This window comes from Taurulus bubalis (genome assembly GCF_910589615.1).
Source record: "Taurulus bubalis genome assembly, chromosome: 11".
Lineage (NCBI taxonomy): Eukaryota > Metazoa > Chordata > Actinopteri > Perciformes > Cottidae > Taurulus > Taurulus bubalis.
The window spans coordinates 17,838,405-17,858,023 of record NC_136599.1 but is presented as its reverse complement, the minus strand read 5'-3'; the positions used below and the strand labels follow the sequence as shown (position 1 = coordinate 17,858,023).

The following is a 19,619-nucleotide window of genomic DNA, read 5'->3' as shown; positions in this document are numbered from 1 at the left end:
GTGGTGTTCAAGGAGTTCCGTGTGACTAATCACAGCGCACGTTAATGGTCACACGGGCCCTGTGGCCAAACACACGTTTCATAATGCTAGCAGGCCTCTCCATATAGTTTAACCAGCTCTCAAAACAGAGGTGAAATGTGATTGGATGAGAAGACCCTTAACAAGCAGCGGCGCCTCGCCACACAGCAGGCTGAAGGCAGAAGAAGGCTGAAGGCAGAGCAACAAAGCAACACAGGAGCTGGGCAATGAGAAAATAAGCTAATAGAGAAAAACAATTATAATACATGTAGTGTATTTGTGAAAAAAAATACAATTATAAAATAGCTATAACTTTAATTCTAAAAATATATATAAAAAAAATTATACAAAATTTAAATTTAAACTTCTGTGATTCGGCCAGCAGAGAAGGCTTAGCAGGCACTGACGGCCCACCACTGAGCCCTGAGAGACGCACAACAAACAGAATTTACTCCAACTTAAAAACACTCCAAAGATCGTCTTGTGTAAAGTGGACATGTATCATAAACAATATGCAGGATGACCCTTAACATGTGTGTAGTCTTTTGTGTGAGCAGAACATTATTCTACTCTGACCAGGTCTATAAATAGGAGTGTTTGAGAGGGAAACACTTGTCGAGCAAAGACTTATAAGAGAAATGTTCTTCACTCCCAACTGACCATGGGTTAAAGCATGACAGACAACAGCGCAGTAGATTTATGCTCATAATTGTTAAATTAGAACTTTGTCTGTTGCCCAAGAGGGTAACTTAACATTGATTTCTCCTGCAATGACTGATTTGGAAATTGATTCTTGATTCAATAATTTAACTGTCTATAAAAATACTTTTTCCTTCAGAAACTCCAAACCACATTGACAATGATCGTGTGTGCAGCAGATGTACTAAATAGGAAGAACTCTAAGAGGCATACAATCAATGAATCAATGATACTATTTGGCACCACGGTGTGGGGCAGAAGACTGAGGATAGATCTCTGACACCCTGAGAAGCTGAGCAATATCTGAGAGTTAAGCCTAATGTAAGTCTGTTTTGTGGCGGGAGACAGACACTGCACAGGCTCGCTCATCACTCCTGACAAAGATCGATTGTCTGTGAGGCGATAGACTTTATTCCTCCTCACAAGCCGTTTCACCCGCCACAGAGAGCCATCCACTCAGGTTGGATATGCTAAGGCAAAACATTGATCGCATTACAAGCTGCAGAGTTATAGGACAATATAAAGTTGAGGGTTTTGGCGATCCATCCGTGTATTTTGGAGCATCCAAAGTTTCAATAAACTGATTATGGATTGTGGAATGGGAGCCAAGATGTTGTTTGGCGATCTAAAAGATCTAAGCTCTAATATAAGCAGCTTAGTGTGTTGGATCCAGATATACACAGACATCAATCTCTGGGATATTCTTGCAATAACAAGATATAATAGGAGGGAACATAGAGAGAGCCACATACCCTCAACATGATGCAATGGCATCTAAAACTACTCTTTATTATAACTACAGAACATTTTTTTGTGTGATTAAGAATGCAATTTGAGATCAAAACATCCTTCCAGGCATTAGGACTTCTCTACAGCAGTTAACTACTCATGAACTGACCGGTACGCTTACGGTCGGACAGCTATGAACGCATCACCTCCTCTCAGTTTCAATTGGGAATGTAAAGAGAAATATCTCCAGGCATCTTCATCAGAACTACTTCAGCATAATGGTTGGCCAGGATAATGGTCCTTACATGATCATACATGTACAACCCCTGTTTGTTAGCTTTCCCATTTACCTTCCCGTTTCTGAGGAAGATAAATGTATTTGCAGGTGGGGTAGTGGCCAATATGAGTCAACTTTGAGTCTCCTGAATGTTTGGTCATTCTGTCAATCAATCCACTATCTATGATAGATCATCATGTAGGTTAAGATGAAGGGAAAATGTCATTCAAATCAAAAGAGTTAAGGTCAGAAAGTGATGAATATCTGACTGAATGGCCCAGTTGTCAAACCAAACACTTCTCTTGCCAGAGGAGTAAGACCCAAAAGGTTAGGAGTAACTGACACATTGGGAAGCATCTCGCTCTCCCTCTCAACTTCCTTTTGAACTCTGGCTGAACTCTCCTTGTTTGGATGGGAAAGCCTCTTCGCTCGAGAGAGATGGAGCGCCATGACTACTTCTCGACTGACAGCAGCCGTCTCTTTGTTATGTCTTAAATAAAAGGCAACTTCTAAAATACAAATACGACTTGCCACAACATTTTAGAGGCTTTGTTCTGTCGTAAAAGATATTTTCATGGCTTGATGTTAAAGCAAGTCAGTTTCAGCTTCATGAATTGCTGTCTGTAACCAAGGAAATGCAACATTAGTTCAGGTATAGTCTCGCAAAGCCAGGTCTAGGCCCTCTCCACAGCGCTGTCAGCATTAAAGTGAGGTCTGGCTCCACACATTATAATGCTGGTATAGGGAGAAGAAGAAAAAAGCTCTGGCTTTTTTGTATTTCTTTAAACCAATTATAATCTTCTTGGGTGGCACAAAGCACAGGCTGCAGCAACGGTTCCCTTGCAAAACAGATGAGAATGCCACCTGAGATATGCGGCCAATGGAAGACTACATCAGGTGAGTCATAGTTTACTAGTTTGCAAATCCAAAAAGCTAGAAAGCTCAAATTTGACCATTTAACCCATCATAAGCATTTAGGAGTAGTGAGCTGCTGTAAAGTGCTCCTGTCGCAACTTGTGCTAAAGGACACGCTGACATGCGAACAGTCGGAGCCGGGGATCAAACTGCCAACCTTCGGGTTAAAGGGCCACACACTACCCACTGATCCACAGCCCCCACACTCAGCATAAAAGGAAAGAAAATCAAGAAGACAAGAAAACAACATTAGCAATACATTTAAAATATCAATCGCCTCAAATATATCATAAATTACTGAACAATAAAAACCTGTAAACATATTCCATATTTTTTGTCAGCCTGGGGCTTGTAGACAATAGATAAAAAAAGGAGAAGGTTCGGGGACTTCTTTGGGTGAATGTCTACACAAGCAACATTTGGTAAAGTGACTCTTCTGCTCCTTTTCCCCTGCCCATTGATCGGGCATCTGCCGAGCTACCGACTGATAAAGATTCAATGGTCCCTGAACAGACACGGTGACGCATTGAACACTTTCTAATGACTAGGACATCACATCCTCAGTTTGGAGGTCATGTGCTCCGCAGTTAAAGGTCATGTTGGCTCAATGATGCATCAATCCTAAACCAACACCCTTGCTTGTTCAGTCTTTAAGGCCATTCACATTGCATGCATCACAATACGCCGCCTCGCACCAGTAGTTCAGATAATCAATGGCGTTTGAATACAATTAACATTGCAGAGAGACGGCCGATTGCTTTCAACACGTCATCTAATATCTTTTCCCTTACCGTTTAATGTTTTCATTACATAATAAAACAACAGTAAACTACAGTAGGTGATTGCAGTATTATCCCGATCAATAAAATGAAAGACGACGACAGGACAGATCCTTAAGTGTTGGGCAAATACAGTTTTCCATCTGCCAACGTGACAAAGACCCAGCCGTTGTTTATTTTATGTCAAGCAAACTAAATCAGTATGAACGAACAAAAATTACAGGAGAGACATGAAAAGTCTTTGCAACTCAGGAGAAACATTTGTAGTAATCCCCACTTTTCTGAGGAGAAATCAACTGTGAGAAATCTGTAAGTGCTTTACTTTAGAGGAAATTAGAAATTTAGCTTCGGCTTGCTAATGGAGGTCTGATGTAATGATGCAATATACTGGTTGCACACCTGCCATTTAATTGACTGTAAGCCACCTGTTTTTGCTGGTACGATAAGTGAACTTTAATTCTTGATTGCCTGGTAATAACTGAACCATAAGTGAGTCACAGGTTTTTTTACCAGAAAAGTCCACATTTGAGAGTCATCCGTGCAGGGTCTGAAATTAAGTTGTTTTCTCACCTGCCAGTGTGGCAGGTCACTGAACAATTCTACCAGCCATGACATTTTTTGTTTTCCTCTTTTGAAATCTATGTAGAACGCTTTAGAATAGTGAACAGTGGTGCCAGACAGTAAAAATATGGAATGTATCATGTAACCTTAATTCCTGACTATTTCTATCCTAGGATTTGCGTTTTTGTTTTTTTGCCCTGAAATTCTTCCCTGCTACAGCCAACATTTACCCTGTATTTGTCAGGTGGCAGGTGCTAATGTAATTCCCTGTCTCCTTGAAACTAATGGAAACCTTCATTCTGAGACACAATTGTTCCAAAAGGGTTCTTCCTGAAGGGCTTCTGAAGAACCCTTCTTAGAAGAAATCTTTCACACAATAATAATTAAAAAAGAAGGAATTTACAACAAAATAGAAATATGTAGTTTAGCTTTGACCAACTTGTATTTTGAGTTAAATGTATTTTTTTGCATGTCAGCATGACATGACAGTTTTCAGCGGATATACAATTTAATAACAGCATAACAATAATTGAACTGCATCCAATTTAGGCAGTTTGGTGTTTCCAATTTCCTATGACAAGCAGGTTTCTATAGTAATGCAGTTAAGAAAAAACTTCCACTACTTTCAGGCAACACTGTTCACTGTGTGGTCTGTTATTCTGAAGGAAAAAACATTGCAGCTAACCTGATACTGCAGGAAAGTCTACGGTCAAATGCATCAGCAGATAAAATATGACTTTCAAGTCATTCTTCATACTAGGTAATAGGAGCAGAAAGGCAAAGAATTTGGTTTATGACACGTGAAAACTCTAATGAGGTAGAGAATGAAAAGTATCCCCAGACAGACATTGTGTACGTGAGAAAATAGCACCCTTGGCAGCATTTTCTTTGGCCTGGTTATAGGTTCTCTCTCCCTCTCTACTCTCTCAACACACAACACACAACACACACACACACACACACACACACACACACACACACACACACACACACATATCACTTATTGCTCTGTGTATGTGTATATCCGTCTGTTTACGGCCATTAACATAAGTAATGCTTCCTCTCCTTCAGCATGATGCCAGGGTTGTGATGACACACACATCTGCTCTCCAGCACCCTCATCCTTCCCGCTCTCTGCCCACTCCACCCACAGTGCCAGTCCTCTTCATAAGTCAGCCTCACACTGGCACTGCCTTTGCTACCCACCGGTGGCTTTATCCAATTTGTCAGGGTTGGCATACACATGGCTCAAGATGCCTCCCTCTCTTCTCTATCATACGTCCCGTCCCCATCATGCGGCTCTGAGGCAGCCCCGTCTGTGCCAGTGGGCATTATAGTACCTGAGACGGGGGCCCACTGTGACATTCAGTCTTACCCAATCTGCCTCTCCAACTTAGCAGGCACCAGCTGGCTGGACAGCCTGCATGCTGATAGATGGACAATTGCAGGCTGAACGATAACTCATATTCACAACAGCCAGGCCTGACTAACGGACTTGAACAAACAGCATTATGTCTGTGTATGCTGATTGTTGATGTGATAATTAGAAGAGAAAACGAGAGGTAAAATGACAAGGAGTAGATAAGAAAGAAAGGCGGCTTTTTGAATCTGTGCCTTTGCCAATTTATGCTTTGTCAATATTTTGTATCTTTCAAACAAAGGACATATTATGGGTACGCTCCTGGGATCTAGAAGTAGAAAATGTCTCAAGCTTAGCGTCAATTTATCATGTGGAGACTTTGAAGCAGGCTTTACCTAGGCAGCTGTTGGATAAGATAATGAAACAGTGAAGGAACTCTCTTCTTAGTCATGCCACATATTGCTTCAACGAAAATACTTTTTATCAAAAGTAAGTCAAGCAATCACTAACTTTCTCGAGGCATTTGCTATCTCTTTTGTTACTTTAACTCAGCTAGCTAAAGCAACTTGTATAGCTTGCTAGTGATCAAGTGTTGCATTGCAATAACAATGAGGAAGTAATGTGTCTGACCTCATTGACCTCTGGCTCTCACTAGCAACACTGACAGAAGCACATTTGGTTTAAGTGCAGGTGTCCAATGTGATCACAGCCAAAGAGAGTGACACAATTCTTACAAACATCTACCCTAAAATATGTCCAAGAAATTGCTACCAGACAACTACTATCCCAAAAGCTCTCTTGTAACCTTTTAGATCAATAATGAAATGAATTAAAGCCAAAGCCACCCTAAAGCCAACCTGTCCAGTGCCTATATTAAAGAAAGGGCATCAACAGAGGATGGAAACTGTTATTGGTATACCTCAATAGTGAACGTATTTAGACTCAACACCATCAAGATGATTGCAGGGCTTCATTCCAAGCAGCATGCCAAATACAAATTGTGGGAGGGTGGAGGGGAGTGTTTACGACTTGAATACCTACGTTAGTGTCTGCTGTACATCAGTACCTCCACACTCCCACTGATCCTTGTCTTTAAACATTGATTGTCATTGGTTTAGCCAAAGACCATAACAGCCTGTGCCCTTTTCCAAGAACGATGTTGCAATTTCAAGGCAATGTCTCAGAAATATTTTGAAACACCCTTGCGGCTCCCTTGACTGGTCCTTGTGAGCTGGTGGAAGCCGTTTGAGACATGAGTGAAGGCTAAACAGAATCACTGATCCGAAGTCCCACTCTATTTGTTAGCTCCTAAATGATTGCGCTGGGATGTGGGTGAGGAGAAATCCGACCCAGGACCGATACATATGTCTGAAAATGCTCCGAGGCAAAGCAAGGCCTCTGCAGAGCTATGCAGTAATTCTATTCGGCTATACCTACACCCAAAATACCCGAATCATCTTGGGTTGCACACACCATGTACCCCTGGCTAAGATCTAAAAATAACACTCTGTTATTGAAGTAGAAGATGAGCATTGCTCTGCATACAAATAAATAAACAGTTAAATTATTTAATTTATAAAACAGTGATATGCTGTGCCATAAACTGAACATTTGCATTTGATGCATAGTAATGTTTCTTTTGATGTCCCACAGGGATAAAATAATAATTAAAAAAACATAATACCACAAATATTAGTTTGTGAACACTCAACTGCAGGACCTGCAGAGAAATAAAGTGTAAGGATGACGTCAAGAGTTACACCATCTCCACAGAGTGCGACAGCTCTTTGTAATGATCCCACACTACAGCATCGGCCTCGCAGAAATGGAACACAGGACAGAAATAGGCAAAATTCACAACATTTCAATCTACCACTTCCAGAAATGTGAGATGAACAGAGATAATGTCATGTCATGTCATCATTGCTACTGCCACAGCCGATCGTCTGACTGCACCTCATTGTGAATAATTGCCGACAACATCATAGGAAGCCCCAAAGAGGAGCTCCTCGTCCCCGGTCCCCGTCACATCAAATCATTCAAAAACCACTGGGGGGCTCCGTGCCTGACGAGTGCACACTTTCCTCGTCTCCTATCTCAGGCTATTAGGAGCCATTCTCTGGGGCAACAGAGCAGACCTATCAGCTTTCACTGTGCAGATTTCTATACCGGAGTCCTATTCAATGTAGTTGCAGTACAGACATGCTTAGATATGGCTGCTTTTATTTCTCATTTCACTTGCTTTATAATCACTGTATCACTGGCAACAATACCGTTCCGAATGATTCTCGCACAGCATTTTCTGGAAGAACAAGTTTGTTTTAATATGAGCGGCGCCCTGTGGCAAACATATGAAATGAAGGCCATCTGGAGACTAATGGGGGTCTAATGTAGTATAAAAACAATGGTGCCCACCACCTACCATCACCCACTAATGAAGCTTTCCATCAGATAAATGAGAGTTGTAATCATTGTTCACAGTACTCTATCCACATGGTGCACAATCCATTGCACTGGACGATCACCGTCATGGAGCTACGGAATATAACAGATCTCTTTGAAATGTCTTTCTGTTGGAAAAGTACAATTTATGCTGTGCGAAAGCACTTTGTCCACTCTACTTCCACAGTTTTGCATGAAACAGCTCAGTATTTGCACTTCATGGCATGTGAATATGTGCAATGTCACCGATTACCAAGCGCCCTCCCCATCTGCCGCCGTGCGTGAGAGCGCTGTTAGCATCAGTTTCCAGGAAAAGCAGGCTGAAGGACAGAGGGCAACAGTAATTTACATACCCGAGAGCCACTCAAACTCATTAATGCAAACTGAGACCAACCCAAAACACCAAATATGCACTATAGACCTGACCTACCCAAATGCTAGGAAGGGCATCAAGTTGTCTATTCAAGTAGAGAATATACATTGTGTGTGTGTGTGTGTGTGTGTGTGTGTGTGTGTGTGTGTGTGTGTGTGTGTGTGTGTGTGTGTGTGTGTGTGTGTGTGTTACTAGGGGTGCAAGTTAATTAGTATTTGAATTGAAGTGTCAAACAAAGCCAGTGTGTCGAGGCCTGAAGATAGCTGATGTCTGGAAAACACTTTCCCCCTTTGCTCAATAACGTGTGTGTGTGTGTGTGTGTGTGGCAGCACTGTGAATACACACCCAGGATATGGTGAACACATACGTAAGAGGCAGCACATGATGTATGAACATTATACTACGTGGTGATTAATCTAATTCACAAGGTTCTCTCGCTCACTTGAATTCTACGTGTGAACGTAAATGAATGACCTTTAAGCAAATGGTTACAGACTTACATCACTCATCATTAACATGCTTTATAGGCAAGTAATTACTACCTTCAACCACATGTTCGGGTTCCAGCCTTATTAATTATACCGACATGGGTCGTTCCATTTGAAATACGACCTTATGTGGGTGGCAATTCCGTCTAAACTTGGGATTCATTAGGAAAGTTACTGCAGTCAACGCCAACAGAAGAACTGAAATGAAGTTTGCCAACGGCAATTGTGGCATTCGTAATTTTTGTTCCACTTTACAAGACTGCTTTGATGAGTAACCATCTGTTGGGCAACTTAGTCGAATAAATGTCCATAAAACGTTCCATAAACATGAAACCTGAAGAGGACGATCATTTTGCCTCACACAAGTCATTAAGTTTCTCATTGCCATAGACTCAAAAGCCATCTCAATCTACAAAAACACTAATGAGATTTGGTGCCATTTTCACAGCTTGAGATAATTCATTGCAGCCTTTTATGACTGCATTAGCCTTGTAATATCTTTTGTGTCTTTTTGTTTCTTTGTTTTTCAGTCACCAGCTGGCATTCTACACCAAATGCCTCTCTGAGTGGCAGCAGCTTTACACCTATTCCTCTTCATCAAATCAATGAAAGAGGAGTACAAGGATATGAAGGTAATGGCATGTTCCAAATGTCAGGTTTTACAGACACCGTCGAAGCAGACAAAAGACAGCAGAAAATGCAATTCTTGGCAAAACCTGTAATCTATGTGAAGACATTCTTCACTTCAACGACTCTGCTGGGATTTTGACAGGACAACAACTTAACTATAAAAGAAGACGATGGAGAAAATTATATTTTGCCCTGGGACTTGATGCCGCAAAGGCAGTGATCAAATGTTCAGTGCTTTGGCATCTGGAGATGTGTTCAGAAAGTTAAGCATTTAAATGAAACGCACATGTTTTAATGCTTCAAATATTTGAGGTAGTCATATAATATTATATTTCTAGGGCTACTGGTGTGTATTCATAATCTTGAGTGGAGTATAATGTAAAAGCACCTAAATGGTACTCTTAGTAGAGAAGTGACATTTAAAGCAACACGTCATACAAAGTACTTTTTGCATAAATTATTCTAATTGAAGAGGTTAGAACATTATGCGAGAGCCTGTTGACATTTTCCAAAAGCTGAGATATAAAAGTCTCTTTCCAAATTATGCAAATCCTTTCTTTATTTCATATATTTAAGTTAGGAATTAATGGTGAGTCTAAAACAGTTGTGCCTTTGAGAATCCGCATTTTTATTTATTTAATATTAACTTGGAAATGAAATGTTAAAAGCAGTTTAGCTGATAGATAGTAGCACTGGGGTGACATACTGTCGGTGTTCAAGAAACTAGTTGTGGAATAAAATTGATCACTATATATTCCATGTGCAGTAGCAGTTAGTAAGAGTTGTATATAAATGTGATCATGTCAGTGGGATTTAGAGATTCACAATATATGTGTCGGTGTGTGCGCGTGTGAATGCTGCACACTGCGGTAATACAAATGTCCGAGCTCTTCTAGATGTCGATGAAGCATTTACGGTGCGAGTAGTGTTACTCTGATATACTGACAACTGAATGTTAGCGACGATCTGAACACAAGCATAACAATTGCAATCACAGAGCAAAGCAATTCCACTGAAATGCCATGTTACCTGAGGAGTAATACCAAGGAAGTCGATGCTTGGAACAGGCAGTGTGTGCTTTTTTTGTTCCACGTCAAGTAAAACAGTGGCTCATTGGACATTTCTGTAGCAGTTTTCCAGCTGTCTGCTACTTACGATTACAGGGAGGAGGAGACGGATATTTGCTGCTGCTCTTCTGTTGTACGATGCGAATGGGTTCAGACACAGCTGGTGGAGAAAAACATTGCCTCTCACTTTCACTTTCAAAGCCCTGTACTGATGAACGGCCGGCCATCACGATAGTGCATTGACCTGGAGACTGCAGGTGGGGCCAGTTTGAGAGGTGTGAGCTGTCCTACCTTAAGGGGCTAGTGGAATATGTCATGCTGTGCGCAGATGCTTCTATAGAGAACTGGCACCTTTTTCCATCCAGTTCAAGCCTTTGATAATATGAAAAGCATGAATGTCATGTCTACTTTGTTCTTCTCTTCAACTCTAATGGAGCAACTTTTTACGCATATAATAGTCTACCGATATTCTTAATCCTGTTTAATATCTATTGTCAATGACTAAGGAGGCTTTTCATAAACACAACAACAAACAACTATCATCTCAGAAGCATTTTAACATGCAGAGCTTGTCTGCTCATTAATGATGTATAAACACAGCAAATCCTGCCTAACTCATTCTTAAATTCTTAGATAACCCCTCCTTAAAGAATTATATATTTTGAATTACCACAAGGATAAAAAATTGTCTTTAACTTAAATGATTACCCAGACACTGTGTAAAATGTTTTGATGAAGTTTAGATAGAAATACATGCCCTTTGTGTTGAGTAATATACTGGCAGTTGCTAAACGTGTGAACGCTTGACCAACCACGCTTACCTCAAATACTCTCAACTACAAGAATGGATGAGTTATTAAATGCAATAGGACTGACCTTCTCTTGTAACCTTTGAATGTTGAATAAATAAACAGTATCAGCCCTCAAGAGAGGTGGTAAGAATACAATTAGCTGCAGAAAAATATTCAGGGTTTTATCCAAAAACTTACACTCACAGTTTCAGCATATTTTCACCCTCAGACCCAAAGTAAGCTTTGGAGAAGTCAGTGACATTCTGCAAAGTATGGAAAAGCAGTAGTGCCAAGTAAACAACCAGAGAAGTATATCAATAGGACGATTTACACTGCCTGCTTCCACTTCCACAAAAGAATACAAACGAGCAGCTGACCGGTCGGTTTTAAGACTTCTAAAAGTTGTCGAATGCATTAGTTGTGTGGTAAATTAAGCACTTTGCAAAACATGTAACCGCAATGTCCCTGGTTTGAATCGAGCAATAAGGGACCTACTGTATGTTTCATGTCGTTCTTATCAACTCTTTGATGCTCAATTTCCTGTCACTTAACATGCAAAAAAAACACAACATCTGATTTGTATCTATTGTACATCTGAGTAGGGCTTAAAAACAGCTGATCACATTATGACCACTGAGCCATCTCCATGACAACAAAGTACATTTCAACTTGCTGATAAACACGGAGACGCAGCAAAAAGCTCTGGAAAGCTTCTCAGTGCAGCTCGTCAACCGGCTGAGAACTGTGCTTTAGCTTCGTCCAAGTGTGTCAGTCTAAATCTGGTATCACCTGATAACATTGAGTGTAAAATGACGTACCTTTTGGTTCATTGTTATAGTGCATATATTTTGGGGAGGTCACCATTTCCTTACACTGCATTTACCAACTCAAAACTGTATAAAAAAACAAACAGCACAGAAGTCTGCTCTGTGTTGTTTGTGCCATATTTCATCAAGGTCACCAGAGTGGATCTAGCGTGTTTAATTGTGGTTTGACTATGAGAGTCACACACAAACCGGACACTGCAGATAGAAGAGTTTTTCCACGTGTATGCGCCTTTATGAAATTGGCTGTTATGTACATTTCATTCTAAATCTGGAATTTGAATAAAAAAAGCCTCATGTTCACTCCAACCATTACTGAAAACCTTAAACTCAAATGATGTATGGCAGCGCTAGAATGGGCTCCTCAGTCATTCTTTCAAATTCCATAAAGGTACTTAACATGACATTCTCTCCCAGACACAAAGAGAAAATGAAAACGGCACAGGCATACGTTTTGAGCGGTTTCATGGCCGCTCAGCATTTCTCTATATAAGCAGCACCATAGTGCACCAGCAAAGCTAAATGTAGAACGTTACATTCCGGGGGCAAACTCCTCAACTACCACATGAGGATAGTCTTGAGCTCAGAGGACAGGCAAGGTGTAAAAGAGAGAGAAAGTGGAGGCTGGATAGTGTGTGTGTGTGTGTGTGTGTGTGTGTGTGTGTGTGTGTGTGTGTGTGTGTGTGTGTGTGTGTGTGTGTGTGTGTGTGTGTGTGTGTGTGTGTGTGTGTGTGTGTGTCTTTTAGAAACAAGCATACCTCTCCATTGACCACCAGAGAATATACAATAATACATGAAGTACTGCCATTTATTACTAACTTTTGCATTTGCTTGGATGAATGTAACATGCAAATGAAAACCCCCAGGCAGTAGAAATGCAATCAAGGTAAGCCAGCCTGCTAGCAAGGTTAGTGCTGCTGGTAGTGAAGTGCCAGGTAGCACCCCCAGCATAGCTTCCCTCGGGACTCCCACTCTGCCGGCTGTGCAAGGAACCAGCGACCCTTAGCACACGCCTCCCTTCCCAACACAGCCACTGGTAATAAATTACCTAATCCCCCATCCCCAGCTGTTTCTATTATACACCCCGGGCTTGTGGAGAACAGCTAGGAGTAGAGAAAGGAGGTTGAAACAGACAGTGAGAGGTGGGCGTAAAGCGAAGAACAAAACAAAAAGACTTATTGACATAGACAAAATGACAGTGGGAAGATATGTAGGCCAAAAAAAAGAGGCAAAAATCAGCAACCATAGGACGTGTGTGTTTATCATTTTTGATGTTGAAATAAGTGACACTTACTGGAGCACTGTATTTCTATGTATAAATTCCATCTCCAGAGAGATCTACAGATAGGTCTCTGTATCATCTCAGAAACATTTGAAGAATGGACCAGTTACAACGTGTTTTTCTCTGCAGTCTCTGTGGTGTATAGATGTGGTATGTATGGGAGTTTTATGAATCTTCTCTAGAGACGAACATGATTCCCCCACTGAACATGCACATCTCAGGCATCATTTCAGCTGAGCAGAGAAGCAGCTACAAGGGACAATGACATCAGTGCTCAAACCCTCCCAGAGGAATGCTTGTCGTCACTCACACTGGCACACACACTGCTATGGAAACAGCAGGGGTGTGAGCGTGCATCGGGGTTAAAGGAATACTGCAAGGTACACACACACACACACACTATCACACAAGCAGAAAGAAAGAACTGAAAAACAAAGCGACAGGGGCAGTCCATTGAAAACAATGCTGACACATGGCCAAACTCTTCCTGACTGGCTGTGTAAGGCTGCGTTCACCTTTTTCTCTTTAAAAAAAACCCACTACAGAGGTCAAATGAGGACTAAATAATTCTGTCATGTGAAAGGAGAGTTAGCCAACACATGTGAATGTAAGAGAGGAAAAAGAGCAGACCTTTTATTGAGTTTGATCTCGGAAGTATCTGAGAGGTATGTGGTTTCAAAGCCGAGCGCTGCCGAAGCCAAGATGGAACGTATCCTATCAGACAGCTCGCTGTACCAGCTGACTGCTATGGAAACAGCGAGAGTGTGAGAGTACGTGTGTGCCAGAAGCTGGAAGGACATGACAGCATGGGCACACATGCTAATGCAGCCGCCCGTGCTTATGCATGTACACAAACACAAAACCACACATCTGTTACCTTTCCACACGTCAACACAGTTGAGTTTTTAAAAAGTTGGAAAAGGGTAAACAGAGCAGCTGCAGCACACAAGACACACACACACACACAGACACACACACACACACACACACACACACACACACACACACACACACACACACACACAGGACAGCATTCTACGGACTGGGCAGCCAGTCAAACAACGCTCGGTAACAGTAACCCACGGCAACCCTAAAACCAGCCCCCTTTTCCCTTCCTCCTCAAGAGACACAGATCCATTGCCCAGTTAAATGAGCGCCCAATGAACTAGCAGACCGAGTGCCCGAGAGTGGAAAGAGATTGTAACTTTACCCACTCTGCCCTCACCAAAGAGCAGCACTACCCCCCTTCCTAAAGGTTCAGGAGGTTAATTATTCAACATGAGAGGATTTGTTGGAGAACTGAGAGTGGACACAAGCCACCAGGAACTCCTCACCTCTTTTGTTCAACTCATCCACTCACTTGCTGACTTTCAAATATGCACTTCTTCCCGTGGACAGAGGCATGAGGGGAGTCTTTTTCAACTCACTCTCTCATCCATTACGCGCCTAAGCACACACACACGCAGCGAGATCACACACAGCGTCAGAGTGGACACATCCTTCTCCACATGTTCACAGCTTCTCAGCACACAGTCTCAGCCTACTCTCTTCGAGCGACTGTCCTACCGTTGTGGTTTTGCTGCAGGGTCTCCAGCATGCTGGCAGAGTCGCTCGCCCCCAGTTCGGCCAGTCTGCGGCTGGTGGCGCTCAGCTCTGACCGCAGGTTGGTCACTTCCTGGCTGGCGGACTGAATGGCCCCATCGATGCGCTGAGCCAACTGCTTGTTGTCATCCATCATTTTCAGGATTTTTGCCTGAGGAGGAGAGGGGAATCCAGACAAGGTGTCATGCTGACAAGTTGTACATCTCCTGTGAAGGAAGGTGTCCTCAAATTAATCCTTCCTTTTTCTCCGTTTCTGTCTGTTCTCGCTCCCTTTTTATAAGAAAGCCAAGTTAAATCCTCAAAGCAGTTTGTCCTTTCCCTTAAAGAGAGGCATCCAGCTCAGGAGAAATGTGTGTCTTTGGAGATGGTGTATGTGTGGTGTGAGTGTGTCAGTGTGGGAGCATGCCTGTGTGCGTGTGACTGAGAGTTCGGTAACAGCATGAGAGTGTGTGTGTGTGTGTGTGTATGTGTATGTGTGTTAGAGAGCCAGCACTGCCCCTGTGAAATGTGCTCCCTGCAGCTGACTGTTGAAAGGACACAGAGCATTGAGAGATGACAAGCACCTTTTTAAATGGACTGTACCATTTGCAGAGAAAATCGAGGGGGGGTTGGGGGGGTGGAGTGAGCTAAACCAAATAAGCACATGGAAGTCAGAGGTCCTCAGCACAGCTGTCTTCAGGAAATAATACTGAAAGGTTCAGGGATTGTGTGTTTGACTGAACTGACACACAAGACGTTTAGCTAAGCCTGTGAACACTGACTTCAGTGAGACACTGCAGCTTGTCCTCTTTTCCTTTCTGTGTACACTGCATGCACATCCCTCATTGAACTCATTGACAACGGGAAGGAAGTCATTAGTTTGACAAAGAAGCAGTTGTGGGGAGAAAACAATAATAGTTATGCAAACAAAGCGGTCTTCACAGTAACACAGCGGGGCATTTTCTCCTGCAAACCAATGATAATTTATATGCCATAGGAATTCCATTAAAACATAACATTTTGATTTCCATTGTAAACACAAGAATGTTAAGGGATTAGTTAGTTGATCAGTCGCAAAAAAAAAAATGTAAGACAAATATTTGCTTGATCCCGCCTCACAAATGGGAGGATTTGATGCCTTTATGGATTTTATATAATTAGTTATCAAATATCTTTGGGTATCTTTAAATTATCTTTTTTTTCCCCATTGTCTTGCTCTGGGAAATTGTGCTTTTTTCTAACATCATGGACTAAATGACTATAAAAATAATGGTGTGTTGCAGCCCAGGTTATGATGATCAAAACTAAAAGAGGCTCATTATTGTCCTGAGAATGTTTGGGGTAGTTCAATATATATGTATTTGTAATTTTGAACCTTGGAATTTAGCAGGGGGATTTGAGAGAAAAATTAAATTAGAATTAAAAGAATTAGCATTTATAATAGTTTTGAATTATTATTTTCACACCATTATCCATAGAGCTGGTAGAGATTAAATGTCTGGTTAAAGTACACCTATGCCACATTTCCACTCAAAGCTACTCAACTCACTTAGGACCGTTCTTTTTTGGTTTTCCTTTAAAAAAAAGCTGGAGATAGTACCCGGTCATTTTTTTGGTACTACTTCAGCCGAGGATACAAGCGAGCTGATTAGAATTAAAACACTCATTGGTCAGAGAATTGTCACGAGGGCGACATGGGACATCCTTTACAAACACGGCATTTTGAAATAGCTACGGTAATATCAATTGTTTTATTCAATTCAACCCATATTTTCTTTTAGCAGTTGGGGAAAAAACTACGGCGTACACGACATCATACAAAGTACGGACAAAGTGCAGATGCTCGTCTGTCAGGTTAGATTACGTTACGTTACATTACATTTCATTTAGCTGACGCTTTTATCTAAAGCGACTTACAATAAGTGCATTCAATCATGATTACAAACTCAGAACAACAAGAATCAAGAAAGTACAATTTCTTCAATAAAGTCAAACTACAAAGTGCTATCCGTAAGTGCCATTTAAGTGCTCCTAAAGTGGTCCTATGGAGCTACCTTTCTTATTTAAGGTGTAGTCGAAAAAGATTTGTTTTTAGTTTCCGACGGAAGATGTAGAAACTTTCTGCTGTCCTGATGTCAATGGGGAGCTCATTCCACCATTGAGGAGCCAGGACAGCAAACACTCGTGACTTTGTTGAGTGTTTATCTCGCAGTGACGGAGCTACAAGCCGATTGGCAGAAGCCGAGCAGAGCGAACGAGCCGGGGTGTACGGTTTTACCATGTCCTGGATGTAGATTGGACCTGATCTGTTCGTAGCACCGTACGCAAGTGCCAATGTTTTGAAGCGGATGCGGGCGACCACCGGTAACCAGCGAAGGGCGCGGAGGAGCGGAGTAGTGTGGGTGAATTTCGGGAGGTTAAAGACCAGTCGAGCTGCTGCATTCTGGATAAGCTGTAAAGGTTGAATGGCATTAGCAGGTAGACCTGCCAGGAGGGAGTTACAGTAGTCAAAGTCAGATGATCAGAGCCTGGATGAGAACCTGTGCCACCTTCTGAGAGAGAAGGGGACGTATTCTCCTGATGTTGTTCAGCATGAATCGACAGGAACGCGGGGATGTTGGCAGTCAGGGAGAGTTGACTGTCGAGTGTCACACCGGGAGTTGCCGATGACAAATACAGCAAATGCCGCGCTAAAAATTATGTCACAGTAGCGGGGAATTTTTTTACTGTACTGTACCAAAAGTAGCAAATACCAAGAGTTGTGTCGAGTCGAACAATTTAGTGGAAATGAAGTGTGAACCTGAAACATCACTGAATGCTCTCATTAGCCAATCTCACAGCCCAGGAAAGATGTTTTGACAGTGGACTCTTAATTGCTGGTTGTAAAAATAAGCACCTTAGAATTAAGTACTCTGTATGGTTGTCTTTGAGCACTCGGGCTGAGGAAACTGCCCAAGTTCCCACCCAACACCGCAACACCCCAACTCAGTCGTACATTTCTCAGCTATGATCTGACATTTGGCTGTCAAAGCATGCCCACTCACTCAGCAGTACAGCTGCGTTGTTATTGTTTCCTAGGGCTTTGTGAAGTGAGACCCCAACCCATCCTGCGTGTGGTAAGCACAGACTGTCCACCACACTGCACAGAGCACGAGCAACCGCTGCGTACTGCTGCCGTTGCCCCAGGCACTCGGAGTGTGTGTGTGTGTGTGTGTGTGAGAGCTTAATATTAAAGTCCACACTGTGGTCTCAAATAAAACCTAACTGACCGTCCGCTACAGTATGTAAGCAAGAGGATGGGGAACACACACACACACGTTCATCCATCTGCCCAGACACAAGTCACCCCTCCCGCTCAGTAAATGAACATCGTGTTGTTATTTATAGACGACCCTGCTGCGGCATATGATACATTAGTCACAGGGGAGGGCAGGCACAGACACACGCATACTGTGTACACTCATTCTCTCACACACACACACACACACACACACACACACACACACACACACACACACACACACACACTAGGGGACTAATAATCCCAAAGTCACTTGATGTTCATTAATGAAATTCATCTCTTGTCAGGTGTCATAAAAGTCTATTGGTCCCTTCTGGGTAATTAAGATGCTGTGGTATCTCAGCGTGTAAGTGGATTTGTTTTTATCCATCTATATATCTCATCTCCTACCCTTTCAGTCTTTTCTCAATATGTATCCTGACAGTGCACCTGCACACTGTATGTTGGTATACACATCCACCTCGGGCTGACCCCAAAAAAAAGTTGTTTTGGTGGCGTCATTGACTAAAGAGCAATGCAGGGGCAACAGCATGGCAGACTGTAAACTTTACAAACTTCCCAAACTAATGTGATGGAGGTAGAGAAGGGTAATGGATACAGACAGCAGCGTGAAGCCTGAGACAGCGTGAGGCACGGAAGCGTGGTGCCCTCAGCTTCAGTGATGACTGGCAAGTCAGCGAAAGTACTTTTGAACCAGCCAATGGGAGAAGCTTCTCTACTGCTGTCCAGCGTGATTGACTCCTCAACTGACAGCGCCGACAGCGCCGTCAGCAGCCTGGCAGGAGAGACGCTCCGTGGTGCCCGCGGATTGTAAAACTGAACTGAAACAAGGACGAGATCTGATGTTTTGGCATCACAGATGATGAACAAAGGCATTGAAACGTGGGTCTTTGTGGTAAAACATGACACTCTTGCCAGGAGGTAAGGTGTGTTGAAGAAAATTCATCAATAATGCTGAGTGTTTATAAAAATGTCTATAAGAGCAGAAAGCCATCTGGAACGGTAGCTAAACAATGAAAAACATAATGATAGAAGTGGTTTTGGAGTTGTTCATTTGCTGGTTGCTGGTTTATTGCGACTTAAGATCCAAACATGTGAACGTGAGCTGTAAATTTGACTCTTGTCTGTCTGTACATCACATTAATGATGTCTCTCCCTTGGGGTCTTGAATGTGCCTGCTGGTCAGTGGAGTGAATTGGGACCCACTGGCATACTGAGGATTAGTAATTAGTGGGTGTGCTGTGGGCGGATTAGCATATGAATGTGGACATAACAGTGGGGATCAGCCATTCTTTATTGCGGCCTTTTGCAGCCACGTCACCCCATTCAACTTAAGTCAAGCAAAAAGTTGCAGCGCTGAGGTCTGCTGTATTCAGTAGTTATAAAGCCTTGCTTATTTCATGTTTTACTTACAGGGGTGCAATTTTGTTGCTAAGAAATAACAGTCGAGACTCACGAGCATTCACTGGGATGGTATCTGTTGCCTGGCAACAATAGAAACA

At 42.3% G+C, this 19,619-nt stretch overlaps 1 protein-coding gene across 2 annotated transcripts in view; it reads right to left on the bottom strand.

The window, feature by feature from the left end:
* The window catches only part of kazna (kazrin, periplakin interacting protein a), a gene marked incomplete at both ends in the record, with an annotated part of 115,427 nt that extends 100,439 nt beyond the window's left edge, over nucleotides 1-14,988 (bottom strand). Inside the window, one exon of one of the 2 annotated variants that reach the window (XM_079226836.1) lies at nucleotides 14,802-14,988. In XM_079226836.1, the coding sequence (XP_079082962.1) occupies nucleotides 14,802-14,973 (172 nt within the window). The remainder of the gene's footprint in view (nucleotides 1-14,801) is intronic. The other variant, XM_079226835.1, reaches the window with a different exon arrangement.
* Nucleotides 14,989-19,619: the final 4,631 nt, after the last annotated feature.